The following is a 27,526-nucleotide window of genomic DNA, read 5'->3' as shown; positions in this document are numbered from 1 at the left end:
CAGAGACCGGACGCTCTTTCTTTCGGTCTGGAATCCGGCGTGACGGTGTCCGCGGCGCCAGCTCCGACACACGCGGCGTCTCCGGCTCGCGCACGCACCCGCACTTGCACCCCGCAGCCGCACGCCCCCCGCGCTCGGGCCCCCATGACCTCATCGGCCCCGCGTCCCCAGCTGTCCGTCAAGGATGCGGAGCCACGCCCCCTGCCGGCCCGCGGCCCCGCCGCTCCGGCGCCCCCTGCCGGCCGCGGCGCGCACTACGGCCAGGCTCGGAGCGCCTCGGTGGCCGCGGCTTCGCATCCCTGCGGAGGGCGACGGGGTTCTCTCTGCTTCTCCACGTGGATGGACCTGGACGGTGTTACGCTGAGTGAAGTAAGTCAATCGCAGAAGGACAAACATTATGTGGTCTCATTCATTTGGAGAATATAAAAAATAGTGAAAGGGAATAAAGGGGAAAGGAGAAAAATGAGTGGGAAATATCAGAAAGAGAGACAGAACATGAGAGACTCCTAACTCTGGGAAACGAACTAGGGGTGGTGGAAGGGGAGGAGGGCGGGGGTGGGGGTGACTGGGTGACGGGCACTAAGGGGGCACTTGACGGGATGAGCACTGGGTGTTATTCTGTATGTTGGTAAATTGAACACCAATAAAAAATAAATTTATTATTAAAAAAAAAAGCCACCGTGGTCCAGCCGAATCGATTTATCCTGCAGGGTTTCTAGAAACGAAGTCAGGGGACCCCAGCGAGGCTTGGTTGTTTGCACCGTCACTAGTTAGTATGGAAAATGCTCTAGAAGGGCAGATCGACGGCAGGATTCCGTGAGAATTTTGCCAGAGAACACGGACTTCGTTGTGCTGAGGTCGCAACCAACATCGAATTCAGATGATGAAGAAGAGCCAGGGTAGGGTGTGGAACCATAAAAGCACTGTATGTGTTAGGGGCTGGCACTATGAATCTCTTTGAAATAATTCTTTTCTTTCATAATACCGACTTTTTTGGTGCAGAACATTTGCTTTCTCACAGCCCTCCTTTCTTCTAGGATCGTATTACCCGTATCATCTTCATCCCTCTGCCCTCACCTCCTCCCCCACGAGGTTCTCTCTCTTTTTTTTTTTAATAAATTAATTTTTATTGGTGTTCAATTTACCAACATACAGAATAACACCCAGTGCTCATCCCGTCAAGTGCCCCCCTCAGTGCCCGTCACCCAGTCACCCCCACCCCCTGCCCTCCTCCCCTTCCACCACCCCTAGTTCATTTCCCAGAGTTAGGAGTCTTTATGTTCTGTCTCCCTTCCTGATATTTCCCACACATTTCTCAATACAAAGAAAAGGAAAAATATCAGATAGGCCCTTCTTCCAGCCTCCTAAAAGCACTAGAGTGGAGGCTGCCTCCCAGCGTTGTTCCTAGGGTTCCTTGGGTGCCCTCACCCAAAAGTGGCACCATGTTGGGCAGGGGCACTTGCACTAGACTTGACTTGTGGTGTGACTTCTAGAGATTCCAGTTAGTCTCTCCCTAAGGCCAGCCTCTCCATCGGACCCAGTCAACATCTTCATCAAAACATCAAATTTCAGAGTTTGAAGGACAGGAGGAGAAAAAGTAAAGGAGATCTTAATTTATCCTACTAAAAGCCAGTATTATTCTTATTTTACAAACAATGAGGCTCAAGGAATTTAAGCAGTTTGCTTTAGACATATTTAGCCAGCCAGAGGGGAAACTGGCACTCAAAACTAGTCTGACTCTCCTCCAAAAAATGCCTACTCCATCATACGTGTTCTATGACAAGAAGGTGTTGCAGTTAGAAGCAAAATATGTGGCCATGTAAAAGTCTCTGTGTGAAGAACGGAAGGGGGAACATGAGAATAGGGTGTTCTGGAAGAACAAAAGTAAAAGAAAGGGTAATCTAAAGCTTTATTGAGCTGTTTTTCTTTCCAGTCACATGACCAAAAGTATGAAGACTGGAAACTTTTCTTGTGGCCTGTGTCAGTATAGATCCAGAACTGTCAGTAATGATTTAAGAGGATGCTGGAAGTAGTTGGGAGAAAACAGCACCTGACCGGCTCCACCAGAAATTCTCAAGTGGAAAACACCTAAACCGGATCAGAGGGCTATGAACAAATGTTAGGCCGGCCACTCAAAAGATGAATGGTTGTTTGAAAGGTGGATAGGAAGTAGAAAGAAACTGGCTCTTACCTATGTCCACCTTGATCCTGTGCCTGGTGTTCTTGTCTCTGCCACGTTAAAGATGGCAGTGTGTCACAACAGAACAAAAGTGCCAGATGACACAGGAGAGGGTTTGTATATAACCTGATTCATTTGTAAAAGGAAGTCATTAGTCATCAGTTACCGTTGTAAGATGTGTGTTTTTTTTGTAAGCTAGGATGCCAAGATCTATAAAGAACTTATTAAACTCAACAGCAAAGAAACAAACAATCCAATCATGAAATGGGCAAAAGACATGAAGAGAAATCTCACAGAGGAAGACATAGACATGGCCAACAAGCCCATGAGAAAATGCTCTGCATCACTTGCCATCAGGAAAATACAAATCAAATCCACAATGAGATATTACCTCACACCAGTGAGAATGGGGAAAATTAACAAGATGTGGAGAGGATGTGGAGAAAGGGGAACCCTCTTGCACTGTTGGTGGTGGGAGTGGGAACAGGGACAACTACTCTGGAAACCTGTGTGGAGGTTCCTCAAAGAGTTAAAAATAGACCTGCCCTACGACCCAGCAATTGCACTGCTGGGGATTTACCCCAAAGATACAGATGCAATGAAACGCCGGGACACCTGCACCTCGATGTTTCCAGCAGCAATGGCCACAATAGCCAAACTGTGGAAGGAGCCTCGGTGTCCATCGAAAGATGAATGGATAAAGAAGATGTGGTCTATGTATACAATGGAATATTCCTCAGCCATTAGAAACGACAAATACCCACCATTTGCTTCGACGTGGATGGAACTGGAGGGTATTATGCTGAGTGAAATAAGTCAATCGGAGAAGGACAAACATTATATGGACTCATTCATTTGGAGAATATAAAAAATAGTGAAAGGGAATAAAGGGGAAAGGAGAAAAAATGAGTGGAAATATCAGAAAGGGAGACAGAACATGAGAGACTCCTAACTCTGGGAAATGAACAAGGGGTGGTGGAAGGGGAAGTGGGCAGGGGGTGGGGGTGGCTGGGTGGCGGGCACTGAGGGGGGCACTTGATTGGATGAGCACTGGGTGTTATGCTATACGTTGGCAAATTGAACTCCAATAAAAAAATAAAATAAGCTAGGATAATTTGTAATTTATAACAACCCATCTGGCCATCATAATTTATAATTGTATCAACAATGATAGTAATGTATTTGTTTACATTTCTCAGATCTCCCAAGACAATCTAATTTCAGCTAATTTGTACCATAAACCCCTGAAAACCTCAGACATTTTATTTTAGTATCCAAACTATGTCTCCCCAGTTGCCTCCTGTTCCAAGTGGTGTACTCATCTTTAAATCAAGTGAGGTGCCCAATCTGTAAGTTGAAATACAGCAGCTATAATAAAACCTCACTAACTGGGGGCACCTGGGTGGCTCAGTGGTTGAGTGTCTGCGTTTGGCTCAGGTCATGATCCTGGGGTCCTGAGATTGAGTCCCGCATCGGGCTCCCTACGTGGAACCTGCTTCTCCCTCTGCCTGTGTCTCTGATTCTCTTTCTGTGTCTCACATAAACAAATAAAAGTCTTAAAAAAAAAAAAAAACCTCACTAACTGATACTGATTGGAATGAAGCCAATCTAAATTGTTCAAAGGTATAATCTGATAATAGTTCAAAAAGTGTTGTCATCACTTAACACTAAGTTTCAATGAAGAAAGCATTCTCTTTCCTGTGGAATGTTCATAGGCAAAAGCCATTCTTTTTTCCAGTTACCCATTGCTCTGTATCAAACACCCTAAAATTAATGGCTGAAAACAGCAGCAAGCATTTGCTCTGCTCCACACGGAGGGGTGGCGGGGGGCTGGGATCATGGGCAGGCTTGATCATTCACTTCTAGTGCTTGATGCTGGCTGTCATCCGGGAATTCAGGTGCCCAACCACCTACACATGGCCTACATTGCTGATTGGCTTCTTTGTAGCACAGAGGTTGAGTTCCAAATGAGTATGACCCAACAGAAAGAGCCAGACAGAAGCTGCATTGCCTTCTCTTTAAATTAAGTTTTTAATTTTAATTTTATTTTTTAAAAGATTTTATTTATTTATTCATGAGAGAGACAGAGAATGAGGCAGAGACACAGGCAGAGGGAGAAGCAGACTCCATGCAGGGAGCCTGATGTGGGACTCGATCCGGGGACCCTGGGGTCACACCCTGAGCCAAAGGCAGGCGCTAAATCGCTGAACCGCTGAGCCACCCAGGCATCCCAAGTTTTTTTATTTTTAAATACTTGTAGATTCACAGGTGCTTGTATGAATTCAGAGAGATCACATGTACTTCCCCCACACCCCATGTTACACAATGGTAACATCTTATAAAACTATATTTAGAAAAGTATTATACCTGGGGTCCTGACTGTCTCAGTCGATAGGTTTGACTTGATCTTGGGTTTTTTGTTTGCTTTTTTAAGGATTTTATTTATTTATTCATGAGGGACACACAGAGTGAGGCAGAGACATAGGCAGAGGGAGAAGCAGGCTCCCTGTAGGGAGCCCGATGGGGGACTCGATCCCTGGAACCCTGGGATCACGCCCTGAGCCAAAGGCAGATGCTCAACCACTGAGCCAACCAAGGGTCCCTTATCTTGTGGTTTTAAATTCGAGCCCCACGTTGGATATAGACGTCACTCAAAAATAATAAAATATTTTTTTAAAAAGTGTTATATCGTATCCTACTGATATTGACACAGTCAAGATACAGAACACTCAGAATCCTGTCCCTTTATTGATACAATTATCACTGTACCATATATTATACAAGGTATACAAAATATATACTTTGCAACCAAGTGTATACAATACACACTTCTATTACCACAAAGATTCCCTATGTGGCCCTTTGTAGCTACAAGCAATCCTCCCCTGCCACGCTGTCCTTCACCCCTGGCAATCCCTCATATATTCCTGTATCTATAATTCTGTCATTTCAGGAATGTTATGTAAATGGAACCATAGACTACATGACCTCTTGGGACTAGCTTTTCCTACTCAGCATAATTCTCTAAAGATCCATCCATATTGTTGTGTGTATAAATAGTATGTTTCTTTCTTTCTTTCTTTTTTTTTTATTTTATTTTATTTATTTATTCATGAGAGACACACAGAGAGAGGCAGAGACATAGGAAGGGGGAGACGCAGGATCCTTGCCCGGAGCCCGATGTGGGACTCGATCCCTGGACTGGGATCACGCCCTGAGCAGAAGGCAGACACTCAGCCACTGAGCCACCCAGGCATCCTGAGTTTGTTCCTTTTTATTGCTAAATAGCATCCCATAGTACCAATGTGCCATATTGTTCACCCACTGCAGGACATGGAGTTGTTTCTAGTTTGGGCTATTATGAATAAACTTCTATGAACATTCACGTACCAGTATTTACAAGAACATATAGTTTCCATTTCTTTGCAATAAATGCTCAGGAGTACAATTACAAGGTGATTTGTTTAGTTTTTTTGGCCACTATATATCCTTTGTAAGGACACAGTTGCTCATACCTTTTACATTAATTTTCTCTTCTTTTTCTTTTTCTCTTTTTTAATGTCAAAGTTTGAGAGTTCTTTATACATCTAGCTAATAACCCTAATAACCCGCTGGTGGATATGTGGTTTGTAAATATTTCCATCAATCTATAGCTTGTGTTTTCATCCTTTTTGTGAGGTCTTTCACAAAGCAAACATTTTTAATTTTGATGAAGTCCAACTTATTGAACTTTCCTTCTGTGGTTTCTCTTTTCCATATCAATTCTAGGAATTCTTTTATTAGCCCTACTATTTGAATATTTTCTCCTGGAGGTTTTTATACTTTTACAATTTATGTTTAAAATCTATTATCCAGGAACGCCTGGGTGGCTCAGTGGTTGAGCGTCTACCTTCAGCTCAGAGTGTGATCCTGGGGTCCCGGGATCAAGTCCTGCATCGGGCTCCCCACAGGGAGCCTGCTTCTCCATTTGCCTACATCTCTGCCTCTCTGTGTGTGTCTCATAAATAAATAAAATCTCTTAAAAAATAAAATCTCTGATCCATTTTTAGTTAATTTTTGTATGAGAATGAGATTTAGGTAGAATTTCTTCTCTCTTTTTTTTTCCCTCTCCTTCCTTCCTTCCTCCCTCACTTTCTTCTTTCTTCCTTTTATTTATTTTTTGCCTATGGATGTTCGATTGTTTCAGCACCATTTGGTGAAAAGGCTACCTTCCCTTCTTTGAATTGCTTTTACATCTTTGTCAAAACCCAGTTGGGCATATGTATGTGGCTCTGTTTCTGGTTTCTCTGTTCTGTTCCACAGATCTGAGTTTTCATCAGTGCCACATAATGTTGGTGAATAAACTGTATGATGTCTTGTTATCAGTTGAGTAGACTGGTTCCTCCCACTTCATTCTTCTCTTTCAAAATTGTTGTAGCTATTCCAGTTCTTTTGATTCCCATAAAAATATTGGGATAATCTTGTCTGAATGTGCAAAAAAATACATGCTGGGATTCCTTAAGGAATTGCCCCGAAGCTGTATGTCAGTCGGGGGAGAACTGACATACAGCTATTGCTATTGCTGAGTCTTCAAATCTGGGGATGCAATATGCTTCTCCAGTTAGGTCTTTGATTTGTTTTATTAGTGCTTTGTAGCTTTCAGGGTCTGTGTTTTGTTAAACTTATGCCCAAGTATTTTGGTTTTGGGGGAAGTGCATGTAAGTGGCGTTGTATTTGTCATTTTATTGACCGCATGTTTGTTGCTATGAAGAAACGCAATGGATTTTTGTATACTTACCTGGTATCTTGTGACCTTACATGAGTCCGTGTAAGTCTAGGAATTCTTTTGCTGATTCCTTGGAATTTTCCACATTGTCTGAAAATGGGACTATTTTATTTCCTCCTACCTGATCATTATGTTTTTTGTTTCCCTTTCTGACCATATTATAATTCTTAGAATTTCCAGGGCTATTTTGAATATAGTGGTGGGAATGGGCATTCTTGTACCTTAATCCTGATCGTAGAGAGATAACATTTAGTGTTTCACTGTCAAAAATGGTATCACCTGTAGTTGTTTCCTTCCTTTTTTTTTTTTTTTTTTTTTTTAGGAGAGGGAGGAGGGAGTGGCACCTGGGTGGCTCAGTGGCTGAGCATCTGCCTTTGGCTTAGGTCATGATCCTGGGGTCCCTGGATCGAGTCCTGCATCAGGCTCCTGGCAGGGAACCTGCATCTCCCTCTGCCTATGTCTCTGCTTTCTCTCAGTGTCTCTCATGAATGAATAAATAAAATCTTAAAAGAGAGAGAGAGAGAGGGAGGGAGGGAGGGAGGGAGGAGGGGCAGAGGGAGAGAAAGAATCTTAAGCAGACTCCACATCCAGTGTGGAGCCTAACACCAGGCTTGATCTCACGACCATAAGATCACAAACTACACCAAAATTAAGAGTCCAATGCTTAACCAACTGAGCCACCGAGGCACCCCAGTACTTGTTTATTTCAGATATTCCTTATCAAGTTGAAGATGTTCTCTTCTATTCCTATTTTTCTGAGAGATTTTTGTCATGATTATTTATTGATTTTTATCAAATCTTTTTTCTGCATTGATTGATAACGATCATGTGATTTTTCTTCCTTAGACTGTTAATATGGTAGATTGCATTGACTGGCTTTCAAATTTATACCCTTGAAATAAACTCTACTTAGTTGTGGGTGACAAATGGTTTTAGTATATTGCTGGATTCTAACTGTTAATATTTTGAGGGTTTTGGTGTATAAAATTGTGAAAGATAGTTGGTTTGTGGTTCTCGCTCTTTCTCTCTCATTCTTTGTAAACTATCGTTGTATGGTTTTGGTATCAGGAAAATAGCAGCTTCATAAAATGAAGCATTCTATCCTCTTCTACTTTCCAGAAAAGATTGTACGATATTGGTGTTATTTCTTCTTTAAAAATTTGGTAGCATTCTCTAGTTTATTAGTAAACTGTATTATGTTTTAAATTTCTGATTTCAATTGTTCATTGCTGATGTGTGAGACAGTCACTGACTTCCGTATGGTAACTGTGTGTCCTGGAACCTTCTTATCATTGCTTATTAGCTCCAGGAGGCTTTGTTGTCATTGATTCTTTGGGATTTTATACATAGTACAATCAGGTCATCTGTGAATAAAGATAATTTTATTTCTTTCTTCCCAATTAGTATCACTTTTACAGCTTTTTCTTGTCAAATTGCATTAGGTAAGACTTCCGGTATGATACTGAAGAGGTGAAAGCAGACATCTTTCCTTGTTTCTGATCTTAGCAGGAAAGCATCAAATTTCTCGCCATGAAACACATTAGCTGTAGGCTTTGTAGATGTTCTTTATCAACCTGAGGAAGTTCCCACTATTCCTAGTTTGCTGAGAGTTTTCACAAATGGGCATTGGAATTTGTCAAATGCTCTTTAGACATCTATTGATATGATAATATAATCTTTTTCTTTTTGCCATACTGGTGTTATTACATCAATAAATTATATCAATTAATTCTTAAGGTTGAGCCTTGCATGTCTTGTATAAGTCTCACTCCTCTGCTGATTATCAATCTGTATATTTTCACTGTAATAAACCATAACCATGAACATAACAGTTTTCTGACGTCTTTGGATCTTTTATAAAATTACTGAACCAGGAGGTCTTTGGGACCTCCAGAACTTGTGCCTTGTAACAGCACTGCCTTTGTTTGTTTTTGTTTTACCATAGCCAGAGTCTGTAGACCTTTTTCCTAATCTTGGCTTCATTTAAAGCCAGCAGCCTATTCTGTTGCCCTGTAAGTGGGCTAAAATAGTAGATCCAGAAACTAAAGAGACAGCACACCTCCTTCTTCATAGTGAGGCACAGAAGATTCAATAATTTATCTCTTGCTTTGGATCAGATATCCTGGTTTAGTGGGCTGCTGACTCTTCATTGAGTTGACCTATCATGTGAAATGTGTGTCTACCATGACTTCTAATGTCATGGTTACTTCTTGCTCACCTGGCCTGATTAGCCAGGGCAGGTGAGCCCTGACAAGGGCTCTGCCCTTCTGACAAGGGCAACGTCAGAAAACTGTTATGTTCATGGTTATGGTTTATTACAGTGAAAATATACAGATTGATAATCAGCAGAGGAGTGAGACTTATACAAGACATGCAAGGCTCAACCTTAAGAATTAATTGATATAATTTATTGATGTAATAACACCAGTATGGCAAAAAATCCACTGACAGCGTGGATTAATGTGATGGTCTGTAGGAAGTACAAATAGACCAGACTTTTTCTATCTGTATTTTATCAAAAGAAGAGAGTGTTAATACAGTCTTGGGCAAAACTAAAAATACATATATATACCATCATCTATTCCATGTGAGTTGAACTGCTTATGATCCCCTTTTCTGATCATGATCAGATATGATCCCCTTTGCTGTCACAGTGGCAGCAAAGGACACATCAATCCAGTCATTGCCCACATACCATGTACCTGGGGCAGTGCTAATTTGCTCTAGCAGAGATATCTCACTGTGATATCGGAAGTGGCACACAGGCTGCAGTTGGGTCTACCACTTGGTTTGACTTTGCGGAAGTCAACAGCTGTTCTTCAGGCTTATTAGCTTTCTGCAGGGGTCAACTGATAAATTAAATGCATATATGACAGAGACCATTTTTCCTGTATTCTTTAGATCCTTAATGATTGTACTAAATTATATTTGTGCTCCCTCACTTAAGTCAATGAAAAGTGGGAGCAGAGTTCTCTGAAGACTTACAGCACTGAGGAGATAAAAACTTGACCTTAGGATTTGAAAGGGGACATGGCATCAGTCAACATCCCTAGCTTTCAGTTGGGACTAAATTCTGAAAGTGGAGCAGACCAGAGGTAGACAGAGCCTCCTGTGGCTCAATCTCAAGTGAGTTTTGTCCCTGACTGACTTAAGATGATCTGATTGCACTCTATCAAAAAAAAAGGGAACTCCTCTCCCTGGAGGGAAACAACAAAATCCAGATGTTGATGTAGGGGATAAAGCAATCACCACTTTTTCATGTAAAATGCAAGAATGATGCCTAAGCCAGGCCGCCCCTCTGAGCGCCTGAACATACAAACCATTTGTATTTGACTGCCAAGGCCTTTGGATTCTCCCTCTGTTAGTAAATGAGTCCCAGTCGAACTGCCCTACAAGGAAGACACCAGGTGGAAGGGACCTCCTGAGGCCTGAGGTCAGCTCCAGCCCAGCCAGGCTTAGCAACAGGTCAACCGTGGCTTTTGCTTGGAAGGGCTGCGTTAGTGGCTGCATCCGGCAGGCGGCGACGTTGTACCAGGAAATGGCCCCTCTGGGTGCTGCAGCTGCCTTTCTGCCTTTAACCAAAACTGGGATTTTCCTTTACTCTTTGGAAATTCTATATTGTTTTTGCTGGAATCGTCAGAGGGGGCAGGGAAATGGTTTGGAGACAAGCTACATGTCCCACATGAAGCAGTTCATTCACAGGAGAATCCTCTGTGGCACTCAGGAGATGGGAAGAGCAGGGATACATCCCATCAACTCCCCAACACCAATACCTTAAATCCATCCAAAGCGGCCATCCACAGGATTACTTAAGTTTTCCTCCCCAACCTCAATCTTTTTTTTTTTTTTAAGATTTATTTATTCATGAGAAACACACAGAGAGAGGCAGAGACATAGGCAGAGGGAGAAGCAGGCTCCCTGTTGGGAGCCCCATGTAGGACTGGATCCCAGGGCTCTGGGATCATGCCCTGAGCCAAAGGCAGGCGCTGAACCCCTGAGCCACCCAGGTGCCCGCCTCTAACCTCAATCTTGCCTAACCCTCATTACTTGAATTAAACTGCCTTTCTTCCCATTCAAGGGCAATGCAAATCAAGGGCTCCATCCAGGAGCCCAAGAGATTTAGGGTGGTGGGGTAAGGTTACAGAGAGTGGGAAGGGAGGGCAGAGGAGGAGAGAACACAGAGTTGTCACTGTTTCCCTCCTTTGTCCTCTCACTCCAGGGTCAGCACCTAAGCCCCAGAGTTGTCCTGTATATCTCTCAGTGTCTGGGAAGCATCAGGGCCCAGGGACCCTCTCCTGCCCTTACACAAGCTGCCTCAGCTCCACCCCTCAGTCCTTGGAAGCTTCCCATGCTCCTGGGCCCAGAACCTTTTTCCTCTTCTGGGACAAGGTAGTTTGGTGATTTGGGTTGCCTGACTTCAGCAGGGCCGTAAGTCTGAGTCCTCCCTCTTGTATTCACATAAGTGTATATGGCCTTTGGTCCCTCCGGGGGACAAGGTGATCTCAGCTTCATCTCTAATTATCTTTCTAGTGGTTCTCAGCAGCTGAGGTTTTGGTAGAGAGGACTCAGGGCATCAGGGGTGAGGACGGAGAGGAAGGTCACAACACACTTTTATTTTGGTTTTGAGTAGCTGGTGGTAGTTTGTGGTCGACCATGTGACTTTTTGTGTTTTAGTTGTCCCAAAGCTAGTTGCAGTGAGCACCCTGGACAGAGTCCCGAGGTTTAGTGGAATCACGGGACTGGACAGACCTGGGGGCTTTTCAGATCTGCACATCTTCCTTTTCTTCTTCTTCTCCCCCACCCCCAAGGCCTTCTTTCTAGTATGTGTTAAACCTCTCTCTCCTTTCCCTGGTAAGGAAAGGTATGGCCTCAGTCTTTGGATTTAGGGACCACCCTAAACCCAGGATGGTCTCACCTAGAGATCTTCAGCTTAACTACATCTTGCAGATTCTATTTCCAAAACAGTCACATCCATGTTCACAGGTACTGGTGGTTACCATTTGGACATACCTTTTTGGGAAACCAGTTCAAGCTACTACAATCTTTAACTTTTTCTGTTATGTTACCCAAATATCAATCTATTTCCTCCCATAAGGGAGTCCTGCCTAATATTTCCCTGTGTTTCTAGTCTCCTCTCTTAATTTCAGAAGTTCCAAGGCCACAAGAACTATAAAGATAATTCAGTAGCTTTATTCTTTTGACAGAATCCAGACTGATACTGTAAGTACAGACACATCCAAGGCAGCTCAAATTTCATGAATAAATCCCATTAATCCCCTAAAGAATACCAGGCGTTCCAACACTATTAGTAGGCCTACAATCCAAAAAACTGACAACACAAAACACTAGGGAGGATGTGAAGAGCCAGGAACCCTCATTCACTGCTGCTGGGCAGGCACAATGACATGGCCACTCTGGAAGACAGTTTGGCAGATTCTTACAGAGTTAAAAACAATCTCACCATACAGTCTAGTAATAATACTGTGAGGTATTTACCCAATTGAGTCAAGAACTAGGTTCACACAAATATTTGTATGCAGATGCTTATAGCAGCTTTATTCACAATCACTTAACACTGAATGAAGCAAGTAAGATATCTTCCAAAAGGTGAATGAATGCACAAACTGCAGTGTGTCCATACAGCAGAATGTTACTCAGTGGCAAAAAAAAATGTGAGCTCTCAAGCCATCAAAAGAAGCAGAGCAACCTTAGTTAAATATTGCTAAGTGAAAGAAGTCAAACTGAAAAGGCTCCATACTGTATGATTCCGCTCCATTGACATTCTGGGAAAAGGCAAAACTATAAAGATAGTAAAAGGATCCGTGGTCCCCAGGGACTCAGGGCGGGGAGGGAGGGATAAGCAGATGAAACCCAGGGGACTCTGAGGCTGGAGAAACAATTCTATACAATATTGTAATGGTGGAGACATGATATGCACTTGTTAATGCCTGCTGAACTCCCAGCATGGGCAGAGAACCTTGATACATGCAAATTTAAAAAGAAGTATTCATTTATTTACTTTTAGAGAGAAATTGTGAGCAGGGGGAGGGGCAGAGGAAGAAGGAGAGGATCCTCAAGCAGACTGTGCACTGAGTGTGGAGGCCGAAGCAGGGCTCGATCCCAGGACCCCCGACACTATGACCTGAGCCAAAATCAAGAGTCGGTCACTTAGCCAACTGAGCGACCTAGGTGCCCCAATGTATGCAAAATTTTAAGTATCACTTAGGTTTGACAAGTGAAAGGAAAGAGGACAGACTATGACAAGAGAACCCTACTGCATTGTAAATGTACAAAACTCCTCACATTATGGTGAGGAAGGATAGGTGCTGACCCCAGTGACTCTGGGAGAGAGTCTGCAAGACTAAAGGCAAAAGAGACGACACCCATACATTGTATTGTAGTTGATAACGTTATTTCTCACCCCAGTGCAGGTGAATAACTCTGATGCCGCTTTGTATGAATATTGAATTAAGCAATTAAGTGGATGGGAGATGGTAGGAGCCACGTTTCTCACTGTTGGCCTAGGAGTTCACGGATAAGTTCAACGGCAGAGGCAAAAATGATCCATGTGGTACTGGACTGGAGTGGGAGACATCGGTAAGAATGTTCAATTTATTATCATATAGATAGCTACAAACAGGAATGTTTGTAGACATACATACCTATATAGGTATCTATCTAGATATATCTGTAGTCCTCCCCTTTATCTGTTTCAAGACCGCTAGGGGATGCCTGAAACTATAGATGGTACCAAACCCTATATATGCTCTGTTTTTCCTATATGCACATACTTGTGATAAAGTTTAATTTGTAAATTAGGCACAGTGAGAGATTAACAATAAGAACAACTATAACAATGTACTGGAATAAAAATTATGTAAATGCCCCCCTCCCTCTCTCAAAATACCTTACTGTACCATATAGTCTTCTTCTTGTTATGATGATGTGAGATGATAACATGCCTCCCTGATAGGATGAAGTGAGGCAGATGACATAGGCACTGTGACTCAGTGTTAGGCACTGTGACTCTGTGTTAGGCTGCCATTGACCTTCTTGCAACAAGTCAGAAGGAAGATCATCTGCTTCCGGACTGCATTTGACCACAGACAGGCAACTGAAGCCCCAGAAAGCAAAGCCAAGACTGTACTGGGAGGATGACTGTACATGAGTTAATACACACACACACACACACACACACACACACACACACATTTCTTTTCTCTGTCTGCTGAGTGAGCATAAAAGAAATAACACTCAAATGCAACAAGCATACCTAGTACCCAGACTTGGTTTCTTATCTTTTTTTTTTTTTTAAGATTTTATTTATTTGAGAGAGAGCACAAAAGAGAGCACAAGTGGGGAGAAGAGCAGAGGGAGAGGCAGAAGCAGACTCCTCCCCGAGGAAGGAGCCTGAGGAGGTGCTCAGTCCTGGGACCCTGGGATCATGACTTGAGCTGAAGGCAGACGCCGAACCGAATGAGACACTCAGGTGCCCCCAGATCTTGGTTTCTAACACTGTTCTCCATTAAAGTAACCAGGGTTCCTTGGAGAAATGGCTGATTCTAGGGCTGGGGCAGGAAATATATAGGAGGAGCCTGGAGCATCCTGTAGGACTGCAACTAAAAAGTGCTAAAAAAAAAAAACTAGGAGACAACACTCCAATAGGAATATGTCAAAGGGGGCACAAGAACCCACCAAAGGGCTCCCAATGACCAGAGCTGGAACAATTTGGCCAACACAATAAAGTAGTATTGGATTACAACTCGGGTAGATCTATGAGTCCATATGGTACAAATAAGTGGGTGAGAAGAGGCAAATCTCCCATGCAGAAGTACTCCATATAGAATGTGTAGATACCACAGGAGTTTCCGACATAAGGAAGGGGAACACAACTCCCCACTCCTTAGGTGTGGGTTGTGCATAAAACTTCCTTCCAATGAGTACACAATAGAAAGGATGGAGAAAGAGCAACTTTACTGCAGAGATCAACACCACTTTGGCCAGCATTTCAAAGCCAACACCAGGTCATGAATCGTGTGGATAATATGTGCCGTTGAAATGATATGGTGAGAAGGCACTTTGCCCCCTGGCTTTACTCTCCAAACCCCACAACCCCAGTCTAGTTATCAGACAAATTCCTACAGAAGGAACTGACCAGGACTCTTCCTAACTGTCAAAGTCATCTAGTCAAAGTCTGAGAAACTTCAACAGGCAAGAGGAGCCTCAGGAGGCATAACAAGTAAATGTAATGTGCTGTGCTGCATGCAATCCTAGGACAAAAAAGGTAAAAAATAAGGACATAAGATCATAATCCTATGATCTTTAAGATATTCTCTTTGCCCTAATAGCCTATAAATACAGGAAGAGCAATGTTACCCTCTGAATTTTAGAACACATATGTCCTGAGTTTTAGTAATATGAGCATTTTGGAAATGCTAAAGATTTTGCGTAAGATTATTTATTTTTTTTAAATTTTATCTATTTATTCATGAGAGACACACATAGAGAGGCAAAGACACAGGCAGAAGGAGAAGCAGGCTCCCTCCTTGCAGGGACTCCATCCTGGGATCACACCCTGGGCCAAAGGCAGATGCTCAACTGCTGAGCCACCCAGGCATCCCTGTAAGATTATTTCTAACCAAGCATTTAGTTCCTCAGTTAAGACTAACAGCAGCCCTGAGTGGTGCTACTGAATGACCCACACGTTTCCTAAGCACTTACTTTCCACCTTCCAGACACTGGGGATCATGAGATGAACACATGTTACATCTTGCCTTCAAGCAACTGAACTTAGGGGAAGACACAGAAGATAGGGGGGGAAAAAACCCACACACAACGGTGACACTAGTGCTAGTGTCATAATCCCATCGCTCCTCCCATTGCTCAACTTTAAAATAGGGGTAACAGTCCACTTGTTAGGATTATAGTTTTCATGTGTTTTGAGCAATGGTGCATAGTAAGTGCTCCATAACAGTAATTTTTTAAATGAAATTAACCATTTTACAATTTAGGAAATGATCCCCACTGCCTATGGAATAACAACGCTGTGGGTAATCCCCTAAGTGTGTAAACACACTGAATTCTCACTATCCTCAATCCTCAACACTCATCATTTCCACATCTTCCTGACTTATACATTCTTCTATAAACCACTGTCTGTGGTTTTTCTTCATATCAAGAAGGATGGAGTCCATAGTACAGCCAAACTCAACAATGTGAGATAACCCAGTCTGGCAATTAGAAGCAAAGCCAGCGGTGTGCATGGCCACCAGTGAACCTTTTGCATCGAACACCGGGGAACCAGAAGCCCCAAAGTAAAAAGAGGTGTCATAGGTAATCACATCCGGATTTTGAGCTATGTCCTGGAAGCTTCTTTGGGTGTACATATGGATATATTGCATACCATAATCACGGCCTTCTCCCTCTCCAACCTGAAGATGGTCCTGAAATTTCCCTACTCGCTGATCCAGAGGGATCACAGTACAAGCGTCACTAGACTTTACCTCTCCATACGGATGGCCGATGATATATATCAGGCCACTAAGCGGTGCAGTTGCAGCCCTATGATAGAGTCCCAAAGGCACTTGTTGTTCATTTGCCTTCAGTTTCAGAATGGCATAATCAAGAGTTGCATCAGATACCTCAAACAAGGGCTCAATGAGGAAGCAGTTCTCTTCTTTCTCGGGGGGCTCTTCATAACTAAATGTCACCCTTGCGCACTGACTAATTATGTCTGCCCACCTACTGGGGTCAATTCCTTCGCCCACGATGTCATTTATCACGTGCCGACAAGTTAAAATGAATAACTTACTAAAAACAAAGCAGGTAGCAGAACCCCTATTCCCATTGTTGTTCCATGTCAGGTACCCCACGGAATCACTCAGATGGGAAAGAAGCTTGTGCATTTTAACCGGGGTAGAGTTTTTTGTCAGTTTCCCAAACTTTACCTTATGCAGTTTAAATAAGGACGCTTTGCTCTTTTTATGTTCCAACTCTTTCTTGAAGTTTTCTCTGACTTTTTCACTTTCTTTCTTCAGACTGGGGTATTGAGCCACAATTTCTTCTCTCACCACGCAAATGTTTCTTTTCTCGGACTCCAAATTCTGAGCGGCTCCTGCTTCGGAGCCTGTTCTTTTCTCAACTTCCACCTCAAAGAGCTCGCCCTCTAGGTTGTCAACGGTCTGTGTGCTTTCTAGAATGGAGTCCAGGTTCTTGATGAGTTTCCAGTTTTCTTTCTCCAGAAAGGAGAGAAACCTGCCATCCTTGCACACGGCGTCCCTGATGGTTTCTCCTTTGAAAGCGTAGACGCAGAGTTTGCACCCTTCTTTGTGAAGTTTCCTGCGCTTAATGAGCCTCTTCTTGCTCTTCCCAATCGCGTGAATATAAAATTTGACACAATCAGGGGATACCTTGCCATGCCGGCCAGATACCAGACTCCCTTCTCTCTGCCTACTTTTACTCTGGGCAAATGTGATTAGCACACGACAGCTTTCAGGAAAGCAACTGAGGGGCATTCCAAGATTTATGTATCCTTCAATACCTTCCGTGCCAAGCACTAGCATTTCTTTGCCTTGCTGAGTTTTTATCTCCTTTTTGACAGCCTCTAGGGTGTTGAGTGCTCCATATAAGCTATCCCCTCCAGTATGCGTGAGCACGTGTTTCCTGTGGCTTACATCTAAGGTGATGTAAATTGTCTTATTTGGGGGCACAGTCTGGTCTTTGAGTCCTTGAGCCTGGGTGTTAGTTATATCTTTTGGATCTCTTTTAGAGCCCATCTTCATTTCAGGAGTATTGGAATTATTCTCTTGGTTTTTATCGACCTAAAAATAAGTGTGAAATGTTTTAAAATTATGAATACAACCTTACACAAGGAGGATTCATCAAATAGCAGAAATCCCCCCCCCCCCCCCCCCAATTAAGAGCATTTGATTTCTACACCTAAGTGAAGCATCTTCCCCAAGTCATGGTCATCATGGCACAGGTGTCAACAGATATGAGTTCATATGGTGGCAATGTCACTTGCTGGTAAGGGAAATAAGGCAGGATTGTTGCAAAGATTGGGTGTAATGTCATGTGTGACAATACCTAGCACGATGACCAGTACATTAACAGATTAATTTTTATTTTCCTTCTTTATGATGGTGCTAACATTCTGGATAAAAAAAAAAAAAAGGAACCGAAGATAATATAAGTTTACTCTGGGCATAACATAACAAACTCTCAAAGAGCATCTCTTCAGCCCAATGTTGTCAAAAACATCCCTGTCACAGGTCCTGTTGGAACACTGTAATAGATTTCCAATATTCAAAAGATTCTTGGGCAGATACATTTTCAAAAAGGGAATTGGTTAGTACAAGTTTATTATCTGGCTTGTTACGATGTAGGACAAAGAAAAGTATAACAAGGCTTGTCTTGGCTTTCCTAGATACCTGGATATCCGAGTTACAACCAGATGAAAGAAATCAAATAAAAGCTTTTATGGTGCATCCTCAAATTCTCAAAATTCTCACACTTCTTCTTGATAAATCCAACGAGCATTTCAGATACAGGAAAGACTATGACAGTTTGCTATGATAACAGAGGCCCATTATTACAAAGAGCCCTGACTTAGTGTCAGTAAATATAAGTGCAAGGCTTCCCACCACTTCCGTCTCGAGCAAGAAGTCATTTCTCTCTCCTCATAAATGAATTGAGGAAAATAAAACCCTCCCTCCTTGCCTACCAAGTTTATGGTAAAGATTATTATTTTATTTTTTAAAGATTTTATTTATTTATTCATGAGAGACACAGGGAGAGAGAGAGAGAGGCAGAGACGCGGGTAGAGGGAGAAGCAGGCTTCATGCAGGGAGCCTGATGTGGAACTAGATCCCAGATCTCAGGATCACATCCTGGGCTGAAGGTGGCGCTAAACTGCTGAGCCACCTGGGCTGCCCAAGATTATTATTTTAAAATGTGTTTCAGAAACTAGAAAGCACAATAGAAATGTAGGTTACTATTGTGATCAAATAGATTATCCATATTTGGAGCAGTATATATTTTCATGCTATGAAATAGTATGAATTTTTTCATTCTGTAGTTGACTGTAATAATTATAGTAAATTTTGGTTGTTGTTGTTCAAGAAGTGTTATGATCCATTTCTACCTGAAGGCTGTTTTGATACGGCCAAGATTTGTATTAAAGCTAAAAGAATAAAGCAGATGAGAAAGATTTTAACGTAATATCCTCAATCTACAAGGAAGTAGTTTCTCAGCAGGAAGCACTAGGACACCCAGTGTCAAGGAAAGCTATGTGTCATATCGGGACATTCCGTCAACAGTATTTACAAACATACCTGAGGAAAATAGTGCTCAATCTTCATATTACTCTTCTCATCAAATGCGATCCTCTGTGATCTGCGCTTCTTAGGGCTCATGATGACTTGAAGATGAGTAGACAGTTCAGCTGAAACACTAATTTCAGAAAGGTTCAAGTTAGAGTAGTATTTTCATAGCTATGTTTATTGTACAGAGGATAACATTGACAGGGACCCCACATCCCACCCATCCCCTTCGGCTCCAGTGTCTCTTCAGAGATGTTAACTCGGCAAGTAGGCAGTTCATCCAACAACAACAATCACCTTGACGATAAAAGCTCCCTTTCCTAGAACACTGTCTCAGGTACTATACTAAATACTTTACAGAAATCATTTCCAGATGCCGATTCTCCCAGATACCATGCAAAGCTGATATATTTGCTTTTTGCATGTGAAGAAAATACTAACTCAGAGAAGGCAGGTGACCCTCAAGGCCAGAGCCATGTGGCAGAGATGGAATTCAAATGCAGGTATAGAGACACCTGGGGGCTCAGTGGTTGAGTGTCTGCCTTTGGCTCAGGTCGTGATCCCATGATCCCAGGGTCCTGGAATCAAGTCCCACACTGGGCTCCCCGCAGGGGCCTGCTTTTTCCTCTGCCGGTGTCTCTGCCTCTCTCTCTCTCTCTGTGTCTCTCATAAATACATAAATAAAAATCTTCAAAAAAAAAAAAGTAGGTATAAATGTCCCACAGGTGGGTTTCTAGTTTGAGAATTCAAGTGTGTTCTACTTATACTAGATGTTAAAATCTGGCCCTCATTTCAGGTGGCAACACCACAGGGGTGGTAAGGTTACAAGGGAAAGGATGGGGAAAGAACCATAAAGACAAAATAATCTTGGAAGGAGGGTGTGCCTGGGAAGATACTCAGGAAGTTTACTTGCTGCTTGGTTTTTGTTGTTGTTGTTGTTTAAAGGGGTATTTTTCTTTTGCCTTTCCTCTGATGTCTCCTCAGAAAAGAATGAACTATGTAAAGTAAAACAGCAAAATCTTCATTCATCATAAGTAGAACAAAAGCCATAGAGGATAGCAGGTTTCTATTTTCAGTATCCCAACATGTACCACGACGCCTGGCAAGTGGCGAGCTCTCAATAAAGACACATTTGTAAAGATCCCATGAACAAATGGAGTATGCACATGATTTACATGTGCATTATCCTAAGTGCATTTTTATATAAATTATGTCATTGAATTCCTCCAACTCTGTGTGGAACTCATAATATGCCTATTTTACTAATTAAAAACTTGAGCATCCAGAGAGATTAAACTATTTACTCAAGATCACAAAGCTCCACAGAGTACACTTTTGATTATGAACATTTTCAAATAGGAACAAAATTTTTAAAAAGAGAATAGTATAATAAATCTCCATATGCCTATCACATAGAATTGATGATTATTCGGGATCCCTTTGGCCCAGGGCGCAATCCTGGAGACCCGTGATCAAGTCCCACGTCAGGCTCCCGGTGCATGGAGCCTGCTTCTCCCTCTGCCTGTGTCTCTGCCTCTCTCTCTCTCTCTGTGTGATTATCATAAATAAATAAAAAATAAAAATTAAAAAAAAGAAAAAAGAATTGATGATTATTCATTTTCTGATAAATTTGCACCATCTCTTGATTTTCCTAGATTATGTTACACTTAGAGGCATCATGACATTTTATCCCTAATTATCTCTTTCCAGCTTTACACATTAAGAACTTTCTCTTGTGTAATCACAATACTAATGTATTCAGACGAAGATCCAACTGAGGTGCACAAGTTGTCTTTAATTATTATGTCTCTTAACTTTCTTTTATTCTAGAAAAAGCCCTGATTCACTGAAGAGAACAGAGCTGCCTGCAGAATGTTCACCTCCTGGGCTGCTGCTTTGTGTTGCTGTTTAACTTGCGCTCTGGCCCATCTGTTTCTTGCCAGTACAAGTTCTCTAAACACTTGACTATTCTCCTAACCATTTCATTGTGGAGCAGGAGCTGTGGCTTCATTCTTTTAAAGCTTTACTTAATTATTCATGAGAGACACAGGGAGAGAGGCAGAGATATAGGCAGAGGGAGAAGCAGGCTCCCTGAGGGGAGCCTCACGCAGGACTCGATCCCAGGACCACGACCAGAGCCAAGGGCAGATGTTCAACCACTGAGCCACCCAGGTGCCCCTGTGGCTTCATTCTTTACTGGTAATAAGCTACCCAGGAAATCTAGGGCCTTTAAGCCTAAATCTCCTGTTTGTAAAATGAGGTAAAGAATCTGAAGGTGCTGCCTCCATGTGAGTTTTTATAAGACCACTTGGGTTCAAACCATTGACGAGTTGCTTGAACTTGGGCATGTTAATTGGCTGCTGTCTATCTCATTGTCCACACCTCTAAGATGGGAGGAGATGGAACCTGCCACCCTTCTTGTGAAGATTAAAAAATACAATGCATGAAAAGCCTTTAGAGAAAATGCTCTGCATCACTTGCCATCAGGGAAATACAAATCAAAACCACAATGAGATACCACCTCACACCAGTGAGAATGGGGAAAATTAACAAGGCAAGAAATAAGAAATGTTGGAGAGGATGCGGAGAAAAGGGAACCCTCTTACACTGTAGGTGGGAATGTGAACTGGTGCAGCCACTCTGGAAAACTGTGTGGAGGTTCCTCAAAGAATTAAAAATAGATCTGCCCTATCACCCAGCAATTGCACTGCTGGGGATTTACCCCAAAGATACAGATGCAATGAAATGCCAGGACAACTGCACCCCGATGTTTCTAGCAGCAATGTCCACAATAGCCAAACTGTGGAAGGAGCCTCGGTGTCCATCAAAAGATGAATGGATAAAGAAGATGTGGTTTATGTATACAATGGAATATTACTCAGCCATTAGAAACGACAAATACCCACCATTTGCTTCGACGTGGATGGAACTGGAGGGTATTATGCTGAGTGAAATAAGTCAATCGGAGAAGGACAAACATTATATGGTCTCATTCATTTGGGGAATATAAATAATAGTGAAAGGGAACAGAAGGGAAGGGAGAAGAAATGGGTAGGAAATATCAGGAAGGGAGACATAACATAAAGACTCCTAACTCTGGGAAATGAACAAGGGGTGGTGGAAGGGGAGGAGGGCAGGGGGTGGGGGTGAATGGGACATGGGCACTGAGGGGGGCACTTGACGGGATGAGCACTGGGTGTTATTCTCTATGTTGGCAAATTGAACACCAATGAAAAATAAATTTATTATTTAAAAAAATGAAATGGAAAAAAAAAGAAAAGCCTTTAGAACACTGCTTGGCACATCACAGGTTGATTCACATACCAGTAAATATTACTACTATTACTAGTATCAATATCAATATACTTACCACAGGGATACTTTTCAAACAGTGGAGGACCTAGGGAAATAAAAATGGATACATATCATTGGGCTGTGTTGTAAGATCCTTCAGGGCAAGAACTAACCCAGTTGCCCAACAACTAAGAGATTCTGGGGTTTTAGTGTTTCCCTGGATGACGACCCAATCTTAGGGACTTTGAGAGAGGACCCAAGTGACTCAGGGTCAGAAAAGGGAAACGAAGGGGATGGAAAGAAATGTGGATCTTGCACTACACTGGGATAAACTTGAGTATTCACAGTGGCAAGGGGCAAGAGATTAAGAAAACATCTCACCATTACACACACACACACACACACACACACGCACACGCACATCATTTCTAGTATCCAGTGTGAGTCACGTTAAGGCAGATATGAAGTGTCCTCAGCTAGCCATCTGGTTCCAGCCTCCTCTAAGGGTTGGAGAAGGTTCTGCTAAACCACTTGCCCCCCCCCACCCCCTCCCCACCCATCTTCAGTGAGGAGGTAAGGACATACCTGTCCTTTTCCTGCCATCCATTTCCTGCCTACCTAGGGCTCTCCATAGAATTCCTCCCACACTCACCTCTCTCTCCACCCTTCCTCATCCTCTCTGCTCTCCCCTCCTCACCCTCCCCTTCTCTCTCCTGCTTCTGGCTCTCCTCCTCCCCCCTTCTCCCCACCCTCCCCTTCTCTCTCCTCCTTCAGGCTCTTCCCCTCCCCCACTCTCCCCACCCTCCCCTTCTCTCTCCTCCTTCTGGCCTTTCCCCTTCCCCCATCCCCTTCTCTCTCCTCCTTCTGGCTCTCCCTCTCTCCCCCTCCCCTCCTGCTGGCTCTTCCCCACCCCCCATCTCCCCACCCTCCCTTTCTCTCTCCTCCTTCCAGCTCCCCTTCTGTCCCTTCCTCTCCCCCTTCTCCCTCTTCTCTCCGTCCACTGGGGAGCACGTGGGAGGGACAGAGCCAGATCCCCGGCTGATCCCAGGCCTCCTGCAAGGGCCCCACGCGCCCCCGCCCAGCCCCGCAGGCCCCGCGCTCACCCGCTGCTCCAGGGCCCGCAGCACCTCCGCAGCCCAGCACCCGGGACTTGAATCCAGCGCCCAGCGCGGGTCCGCGCCTTTGGGAAGCCGCCGAGGCCGCCGCGCTCTCCCGGGAGGCTGGTCCGGACGGGAGGCCCCGCTGAGGTTCGGGAAGGTCTCCGCGCTGGCCATCGGGCGGCTTCCACTTTCATAACCCTTGCAGCTTCCAGCAGCCCCGCCCCTGCTTTTTGGGCGCCCGCGGAGCAGGCCTGGGGGGCCTCGGTCCTCCCCCAAGACTCGGTGTCCCCCCCCCCCCCCCGCCCCCCTCCCCTGGCCCTCTGAGAGGCAGACGCCTGCCTCCCGGTGATCTTTTCTCCTACCAAGTACAGCCACAGCTGACAAGGGGAGAGACCAACTGTTCCATTGCTAACGAGGCAGGATTTACCAAGCTTAGATGTTTTCAAGTTTTGGTCAGGTAATCAGAAGGATGCCTTAAACGGTTTCTTTACTCCCAAGGACAAAATAAACTCAGCACTCCGGGAAACTCAACAACAACAGAAAACCCTGGAGCTGAACTTCATGCCAGATTCACTTTTCCCACCTTTGAGTTCAGTGAGCACAGAGAGAAAGTTCAAGGGACTCAGAGGAACACTGATTTGGAGTTGTGGCAGCAAAACTGACTACGGGGACCAGTTGCTGGGCCTCCAAGGATGTTGCTGGGGCCTCCAAGGATGTCAAATGCTGGCTCCCAGAAATCCCAACAGAACCATCTGTTGAGGGGCACCTGGGTGGCTCAGTGGTTGAGCGTCTGCCTTCAGCTCAGGGCCTGATCCTGGGGTCCCAGCATAGAGTCCCTCAGCGGGGTCTCCAGGGGGACCCTGCTTCTCCCTCAGCCTATGTCTCTGCCTCTGTGTGTGTGTGTGTGTCCTGAATAAATAAATAAATAACATCTTTTAAAAAAGAACCATCTGGGATCCCTGGGTGGCGCAGCGGTTTGGCGCCTGCCTTTGGCCCAGGGCGTGATCCTGGAGACCCGGGATCGAATCCCACATCAGGCTCCCGGTGCATGGAGCCTGCTTCTCCCTCTGCCTGTGTCTCTGCCTCTCTCTCTCTCTCTCTGTGACTATCATAAATAAATAAAAATTAAAAAAAAAAAAGAACCATCTGTTGATAAGACAAAGCTAAGCTTACTGCTTCTTGAGGTTCTAGGGGAACAGAATTTTGGTAGTGTCTCAAAAGGGGAGAGCAAGGTTGGGCTATTTATTGAGATTCTGAATTCTGGTTTAAGTCAGGTCTTTAATGTGGGGGATTGTTTAGGATAGGGTAAACACTGGGTGACAGTTTAGGATTGGTGGACGACAGGCAAGGATTTTTCAAGAAGGTTTGGGATGTAAGCTGTGTTCTGATGTTTTCAATGGAAGAGCGTTTGCGTCTTTGAGGAAGTTATTGGAATAAGCAATAAAGATATTTGCAATCTTCATGTCCCTGGGCAAAAGTTTGCTGGGATAGTGAATTTATGTGGATGAAAACAGTATGAGAAGTCCTATTAATGTAGTTAGCAAGCTATGTGAATGTAGATGGCTTCGGCTCTCTTAATGATGAACATGCTTGAGAACATAATCATCATTTTTTCATTTGTCTCTTAGAATATTGAGTATTTTATCCTGGAAAGAGGCTCACTCACGAAAACACACTTGCCATGATTTGTCACACACAGCATTCAGACACATTTTCGTAAGAAAATGTTCTTATGAAACATTTTCACGAAGTTACTTAACATTGGGTCTTATAAAGCACATCAGTTTTAAAAATTAGACCCCGCTCCCCCCTTGGGCACTGCAAAAGAAGTGCACATTGCATCATCTTATTCTGTTCTTTTTTTTTTTTAATCTTATTCTAAGTTGCCAGGGCCAGACCTCCATCCTTTAAGGAAACAGCCGTATGGGTTTGTTTGTTTTTTTTCCTGCCCCCCCCCCCCCCCAGCCTGAGATTTTCCGGCATCATGTCCCTGCCAATGAATTTTCTCTAAACTCTAAATCAGCTGCAGATCCAAAGGGGTAACTCACCGAAGAAGAGCTCGTCCCAAACCTAGCAGGACTCGCAGGACTCGAGACTTTGCTGGGGGTGAGGGTGGGGGGGTCTTTGCCAGCCGCCACAGGAATTCCGCCTTCCGCGCAAGTGTCAGTGCCTCTGGCCAATGGGCGTGGAGATCCCGAGTCGCTTTGCTCTCATTGGTCGGCTGCTCTGCTACTGCGGAAGCCGATTGGCCGCGCTCCCGCCGCCGAGCGGAGCGCGGGAAAGGGTGAATGTGGACCTTGGCGCGCGGGGTGTGCACGATCCCCGGCCGCGGTCGGGCCGCGGGAGCCCGCGCTTCCTCCCTGCCTAGTGGTTCAGAGTCGCGGCGACCGGGAGCAGGACCGGACTCACCAGGCCGCTCGCGGCCATCACTGCCTGAATCCGCGAGGCCGAGCCAGCGGGGGGCGGAGCGGGAGGCGGGCCTCGGACGCGAGCCAAGGAGGCTGCCCCCGTCCTTGCGCAGGAACCCGCGGTGGGCGAAGACGCGCCTCCCGGATGCCCTGGGTCCCCTCCTGGAGGGCGTGTGTAAGGAGGAGGCGGAGGCTCCAGCTGGGCGTCTGCAGCGTGTCACCTGCTCCGTCGCTCGGGAGACGCCGCGGGCGGGTGCGGAGAAGGGGACTTGCGCGACTCTGGCGTTCCCAGCAGCTGGGGCGGGTCCTACGACTATGACAATCAGGAAGAAGCCGAGAATGGGAGTGGAGTGAATGCCCTTGTCAAGAATCGATCCTCCAACCGTCTATCCATAGAGGCAGACGTTCACGATCCTGATGAAGAAAACCCTACGGACCCCAGGAAGATGAATCTCAGAGCTGACAACTCCAGTAGGATGGGGCTTGCAGACCACCTGCTGGTTAAGGATCTGCGTCAAGGGCAGATGTGCACGTATTCGATACTGCACTGGAAAAGGAGCCACGGTTACAACCGTGACAAATTTGCCATAATTGACAGAGGAATATTATCTAATGTGTGTAGAGTGATAGGGTTCCCAAGTGTGTTAGTAACTACAATACATGTGATAATTGGGGGGAACTGGGCATAATGTGCACACAATACACCCAAAGTAGCTACTTCTGCTTTCTTTCTGTGGGTTCTCTGGGGTTTGGAGAGAATAAACTTTAAAAAGTCAAAAAACAGAAAACCCAAATTGTATGAAAATTTCATCACTCACTGTGGTTCTCTGAGTCATTAGAAGTTTCTATGCTCCTGAAGTGACAAGCAAGCGGTGGTAAAAATACTAAGGTTGAAAATGCCTAACAGTCTGAGCTATCTGGTTTTGGAGAGCTATCCTGGTGACCTCCCAACATTGACTAGCAACCTCCTGGTGCATTATTCCAGCAGACTTGTTAGCATTTGATAGACTTCTGAGATACTGTCTGGAAATTAAGAAGCAATCTCAACTATGAAGAGGAGTGAAGTTGTCCTTACTTGGTTTTGTTGAAGCCCACTGCCTGCGCAGAAACTGTGGAGTAAGGGGCAGTCTGGGTGGTTCAGTGGTTAGCGCTGCCTTCAGCCGGGGCGACTGGAGACCAGGGATCGAGTCCCACGTCGGGCTCCATGCATGGAGCCTGCTTCTCCCTCCTCCTGTGTCCCTGCCTCTCTCTCTCTCTGTGTGTGTCTCTCATGAATAAATAAAATTAAAAATCTAAAAAAAATTTTTGAAAAAAAATTGTGGAGTAAGACCTATAATGACAGAATGAATCTAAGGGTCTAGTACAGAGAATGTATTTATGCAGATATGGAGCATTTTCTGTGTCTTTCTCTTTCCTTCCCGTGTTTTCCTCCTTCCTTTCTTCCTTTTTTTGTTTTTTGT

The 27,526-nt window shown here is 44.3% G+C and overlaps 1 protein-coding gene and 1 long non-coding RNA gene across 3 annotated transcripts; one reads left to right on the top strand and one right to left on the bottom strand.

The window, feature by feature from the left end:
* Nucleotides 1-281: 281 nt before the first annotated feature.
* LOC140599052 (uncharacterized) lies at nucleotides 282-13,541 on the top strand. Its single transcript, XR_012001723.1, has 2 exons — nucleotides 282-369; nucleotides 13,371-13,541. It is a non-coding gene; the product is annotated as an uncharacterized lncRNA (long non-coding RNA).
* On the bottom strand, nucleotides 12,474-25,836 carry FAM111A (FAM111 trypsin like peptidase A). Of its 2 annotated transcripts, none has more exons than XM_026012954.2 (4): nucleotides 25,707-25,836; nucleotides 22,635-22,664; nucleotides 19,277-19,394; nucleotides 12,474-17,764 (listed from the first exon to the last, which is right to left on the bottom strand). In XM_026012954.2, the coding sequence occupies exons 3-4, from the start codon at nucleotides 19,355-19,357 to the stop codon at nucleotides 16,037-16,039; spliced, it is 1,809 nt and encodes a 602-aa protein (XP_025868739.1). In that variant the 5' UTR covers nucleotides 19,358-19,394; nucleotides 22,635-22,664; nucleotides 25,707-25,836; the 3' UTR covers nucleotides 12,474-16,036. The 2 variants fall into 2 exon arrangements, with proteins under 2 accessions (XP_025868739.1, XP_072615126.1); XM_072759025.1 differs by lacking the exon at nucleotides 25,707-25,836 and adding an exon at nucleotides 23,662-23,868.
* Nucleotides 25,837-27,526: the final 1,690 nt, after the last annotated feature.

This window comes from Vulpes vulpes, chromosome 5 (assembly GCF_048418805.1).
Source record: "Vulpes vulpes isolate BD-2025 chromosome 5, VulVul3, whole genome shotgun sequence".
In the NCBI taxonomy this organism is placed as follows: domain Eukaryota; kingdom Metazoa; phylum Chordata; class Mammalia; order Carnivora; family Canidae; genus Vulpes; species Vulpes vulpes.
Note: the sequence above shows the minus strand (reverse complement) of the source record. Positions and strands in the feature narration are given on the sequence as shown.